The 5,527-nt window shown below is 41.9% G+C and overlaps 1 protein-coding gene across 1 annotated transcript in view; it reads left to right on the plus strand.

Annotated features, from left to right (window-relative positions):
- The window catches only part of Polr2b (RNA polymerase II subunit B), a 45,272-nt gene that overhangs the window by 14,174 nt on the left and 25,571 nt on the right, over nt 1-5,527 (plus strand). The window contains exons 4-6 of the mRNA XM_004627529.2: nt 2,835-2,947; nt 3,083-3,302; nt 5,075-5,233. Of these exons, the coding sequence (XP_004627586.1) occupies nt 2,835-2,947; nt 3,083-3,302; nt 5,075-5,233 (492 nt within the window). The remainder of the gene's footprint in view (nt 1-2,834; nt 2,948-3,082; nt 3,303-5,074; nt 5,234-5,527) is intronic.

Raw genomic sequence — 5,527 nt, forward strand, 5'->3', positions numbered from 1 at the left:
TTTTTTTTTTTTTTTTTTTTTTTTTTTTTTTTTGGAACTGGGAATTGAACAGGACTTTTTTCTTGATTTTTATTTGTTGACTGCCATACATGTAACAGTTTGTGATTTAAAAAGGAAAATTGCCAAATACAACAGCTATTTTAATTTTTTCAGTTCCATATAGTTTTTATTTACATATGTGTTTTTGTTGTTGTTGTTATTTTATCTTTTGAGTGAGATCCTATGCAGTTTAGGCTGGCCTTGAGCTCACTTTGTAGCCTAGGGTCTTAAACCCACAATGATCCTCCTGCCTCACCCTCCCAAGTGATGGGATTACAGACTCATGCCATGACATCTGACATTTATGGAAAGTATTAGTGGTAGGAAAAAGAGTATGTTCTGCAGAGTGAGTGCGGGGAATTAAAGGTAGGAAAAGAAGTATACTCAGACATAGGCCATCCTATCAAAAGCCTGCTTGGTCATGTGCCGGAAGAATCAGTTGAGTTTTCTGACTGCAGGGCTTGGAAGCTGTTCTGTGCACGTGCTCTGCCTGTCAGGCCCACTTGCCACCCCTCATCTTTTGCCTCGCCTGTACTTCCAGCTGTTCAGGAGGTTGAAGCCAGAGGATGGAGTGTTCAAGTCCAGCCTAGGCAACATAGAGATTCCATCTTGAAGCAACAACTGCAGAACAAAAGAAATGCTAAATGGGGAGGCAGCTGTAGAATCATTTTGGGGTTTGAGAAACAGGGAAAACTGTAACTCCAAATCAGATAGGGAGAGCCCCATAAAGAGAGGGAGAGGGAGAGGACTTTTTTGGTCCAGGTATTTCATTCCCTTTTCCCTGTAATGGTTTCTGGTTTGCAGCACATAATTTTTTTTTTTTTTTTTTTTAAAGACAGGGTTCCACTTTGTAATTCAGGCTGGCCTTGATCTCACTATATAACCCAGCCTGACCTTGAACTCATGGCTATCCTCAGCCTCTCAAGTGTAGGAATACAGCATAGAATTTTAATTAGTGGTTTTGGTTTTTGAGATAGAGTCTCGCTAGGTAGCTTAGCCTGGTCTTGAACTCACTGTGTAGACCAGGCTGGCCTCAGACTCTCGGCTATCTTTCTGCTTCAGCCTCCTGAATGCTGTGGAAGCCGACAAATCTGGCCAGAGTTTTATTTCTAAGAGCAAAGGTAATTGGCTCTTCAAAGACTGGAAAAAGGATCATAAAATGTCTTTTTTATCCGGAGACATTTTTCTCTTAATGATCTTTTTAGAACTAGAACACTTTAACATTGCATGTTCAGCATTCCAGTGCTGTAAATATTACAGGAGGAGGTAATCTGTAAAGCTTGGTTATTAGTGCTTAATGGAGAAAAAGGGAAGAACTTAAATGTGAAAGGCAGCTGCGACTTTTCTTAGAGAGTATTTCCACAAGAAAATAGGGTACTTACTATGTTTAGCTTGAGAGGAGGGTAGGGGCCACAGTAATCATGTGAAGTGTGGCCTGTTTGTTTTCAGTAGGTCTCCTTAGAGATTGAGGTGGTACTGGATTTTCAGAGGCTTTGGGGGTCATGAGGAATTGCTGAAATATTGTTGGAGACTATGCATAAAATATTTAGAAAGGTTATATTGTAAATACTATTTACTCAGATGGAAAGAACCTGGTGGAGATGACAATCTTGGAATAGCTTAAGCTAAAGCTAATTTCCTAGATTTGGGTGTTGATAGAGAGGAGCAGGAGAAGGTTGCTTTCCTCTGGGTCCCTCACTGCTGCCACCATCTGTGCTCTGTGTCTGCCCCAGCTTGAGGACATTGCTAAGAATTTATTCTTAGTAAAGAGTCAGCCTGGTCCCATTCTTCTGAGACTTTTTTTTTTTTTTTTTTTTTTTTTTTTTTTTTTTTTGTGGAATCAGGGTTGAACTTAGGCCATTGTACTTGCCAGGGAAGTGCTTATACTACTGAGCCATCTCCCCGGCCCACTTCTGTGAGACTTGATTGAAAAAGGAATCCAATATCCCCTCATGCATCTTTTATTTTATCAGGCAGTAGAGAGATCCCCACTTCACTTGCTATCAGCAAGGTTGGAATATGTGGAATAATTAGGATTTCATAGTACGTTCAACTGAAGGGATAGGTTTATCATTTCTAGTGTTCTATTGACTTGGTTAGGACACAGTTCTAATTTTCTGAATTTATTTTTCCTTTTTTAATTTTTTAATGTTTTAAAAAAATTTTTTTTGTATTTTAGGGAAGGGTTTGAAGGGTGTTGAGGGTTTCACTACTAGATTGGACTCATAGTGATCCGCCTGTTTACAGCCTCCCAAGAGCTGGGATTACAGGCGTGTGCCACCACGCCCAGTCTCCATTGCCATCAGTGCGCCTGGTGGCGGGGGTGGCACAGCAGGCCCACGATTTTTTTTTTTCTTTTTCCCCCGGAACTGGGGATTGAACTCAGGCCCTTGCACTTGCCGGGGAAGCGCTTATTGCACTGAGCCATCTCCCCGGCCCCCAGGCCCACGATTGAACCCCCAGCCATCCACTGAGCTATTTGGCCAGCCCTATTTTTCCTTTGTTTCCTGGTCACTTTATCATCACCCCACCCCGTCACTTTATGCTGTTGATCCTAACCAGGTAGGGGTGTATGAGGCTGTACAGACCATATGGCACATTAAGTCTCTTTCTGTCACCTAACTAAGGAAAACAATCAGGAATAAAACTCAGTGTCTGTGCAGTGTGGGTCTTGACTTTGCAGAGTCTTGCCATTTTGTATAACTTTCAACTTACAATGTTAATGTCAGTTAAAATGAAACCATTAAAGCTCTTGTGGGAAAAGTTATTTACCCTTTCATGTTTTTTAATTTCAGCCAAGATACCTGCTGAAGTTCGAACAGATTTATCTTTCCAAGCCTACCCACTGGGAAAGAGATGGTGCTCCGTCACCCATGATGCCAAATGAAGCTAGGTTAAGAAATCTCACGTAAGAATAATTTTTTTTTTTCCTAAAGCTGATATTGAAATAAAATTTAGACAATGTAATATTAACCAGCTGAGGATTTGTGTTTTAGTAAATATCCCTACGTTGTTCAACTGTGGCCTACTTCTGTTTTCAAAGGTATTCTGCTCCACTTTATGTTGATATAACCAAAACAGTCATTAAAGAAGGGGAGGAACAACTTCAGACACAGCATCAGAAAACTTTTATAGGAAAAATTCCAATTATGTTGCGTTCAACTTACTGTCTATTGAATGGCTTAACAGATCGTGATCTTTGCGAGTTAAATGAATGCCCCTTGGATCCAGGGGGCTACTTCATTATTAATGGATCAGAAAAGGTATTGTAGCATTATTTTTATTTTTTTTGGCGGAACCGGGGATTGAACTCAGGCCCTTGCGCTTGCCAGGGACGTGCTTGTTCCACTGAGCCATCTCCCTGGCCCCTGTAGCATTATTTTTAAACATTATAAATGAAGCATTAAAATTTAGAGTATTGAAGTTGAATTAAAAAATAGACTTTCAGGGCCGGCCAGATAGCTCAGCGGATTAAAGTGCCTGCTTAGGCAGGCAGGGGCTTGGGGTTTGATCCTCTCATGTCGTGGTGAGTGCCCCTGTAATCCTAGTGCTTGGGAGGCTGAAGCAGGAGGATCACTGTGAGTCCCATCTGTGTGGTGAGACCCTGTAGAACCTTGTCTCAGTTACTCTTTTTGTTGTTGTTGTTGGGACAAATACCTGACACCCAAAATGAAGGTAGGAAAGGTTTATTTAGCTCAGTCATTGGAGGTTTTAGTCTGTACTCAGCTGGCTGTAAGGCAGAGCTGCACATGGTAGAGAGCAACCTTTTATGGCAGCGGTAAAGAGCAGAGAGCAAAATGGAGGAGTAGCAGCAACAAGTGGCTACAGAGAGGAAGTCTGTCTCTTAAATTGCATGCAGGTTATTCACCTGAGGCTGGGGGAAGTACTCAACACCCATAATCCCAGCAGTACTAAAATCCATAATCCCAGCCTTGATCATGAATTAATCTCAAACTCTAGAAAGTCTCTGCCATATGACTGCATGAGGCTTTGGGGGTACAACTAGACACAGACCATAATAACTCTGTACTAAATACATTTTAAAAAAAGTAAGTAGACTTTCATGAAGAATAACAAAATTGCAAATGAATTATTTAGAGTATGACAGCTAAATTAAGTTTTATTTAGCTATATTACATGCATTAGAAGTTTGGTGAGTTAAAGGTTTCTATCAAGAAGTTATGCAAGGGGGGCTGGTGAGATGGCTCAGTGGTCTAAAGAACCTACTTAGAACAAGCTAAGCTAAAGCAAAGCACAGGGACTGCGGTTCAGTCCCCCAGCACCACATGCCGGCCAGCCCTGCCCCCTGGTGGGCTGAGCTGGGCACACACACACACGCGCACACACACACACACACAAATAAATAAAATTTAAAAAAAAAAAAAAGAAGTTATGCAAGGGCCGGCCAAATAGCTCAATGGATTAAAGCACCTGCAAGCAGGCTCAGGGACTGGGGATTCAATCCCCTGGGCCTGCCATTCTGGCCCCACCCCTGGGCGCACTGAGACTGCAGTTGAGATTGGGCATGGGAGCATACGCCTGTAGTCCTAGCACTTGGGAGGCTGTAAACAAGCAGATCACTACTAGTCTGATCTAGTAGTGAGACCCTGAACACCCTATAGACCCTTCCCTAAAATACAAATAAAAGAAAAAAAAAAAAAAGAAGTTACGCAGAATGGAGTCTGTAAAATTTAAGAATCTGTTTAGGTCCTATGTGATCATATTAAATTATGATTTTTTTTTTTCGTTTTGGTATTTTAGGGAAGGGTCTACAGGGTGTTCAGGATCTCACTACTAGATCAGACTCATAGTGATCCACCTGTTTACACCCTCGTAAGAGCTGGGATTACAGGTGTGTGCTACCATGCCCAGTCTCAATTGCAGTCTCAGTGGGCAGGCAGACCGAGGGATTGAACACCCAACCCTTGCACCTGCTCGCAGGCGCTTTAATATAATATGGGTTTGATTTCACTCTTTTTTTCGTACTTACTGTCCTTTGGGTTTTATGGATGTAATTTTCTTACTGTCTGTACAGGTTCTGATTGCTCAAGAGAAAATGGCAACAAACACAGTGTATGTGTTTGCCAAAAAGGATTCTAAATATGCCTACACAGGAGAGTGTCGATCCTGTCTGGAGAATTCTTCCCGACCCACCAGTACCATATGGGTCAGCATGCTGGCCAGGGGAGGACAGGTATGGCCTGGATGTATTGCTGTTGGTTTTTTTCTTTATACCTTTATAATTTACCAGACTGTATCTCTTTTTATTTGTGGTACTGGTAATAAAACTTATGACCTAGTGCTTACCAGGCAAGTGCTGGGCCACTGAGTTATCACTTTGGCCCAGATTGCATTCTTTTTTTTTTTTTTTTTCTTTTGTCTTTGTGGCAGAGCCTTGCTATGCAGTTCAGGCTGGCCTTGAACTCACTTTATAGCCCAGGCTGGCCTTGAATTTGTGATCCTCCTGCCTCAACCTCCCAAGTGCTGG

The sequence above is a fragment of the Octodon degus genome, unplaced genomic scaffold (assembly GCF_000260255.1).
Source record: "Octodon degus isolate 3935 unplaced genomic scaffold, OctDeg1.0 scaffold00019, whole genome shotgun sequence".
NCBI classification, from domain to species: domain Eukaryota; kingdom Metazoa; phylum Chordata; class Mammalia; order Rodentia; family Octodontidae; genus Octodon; species Octodon degus.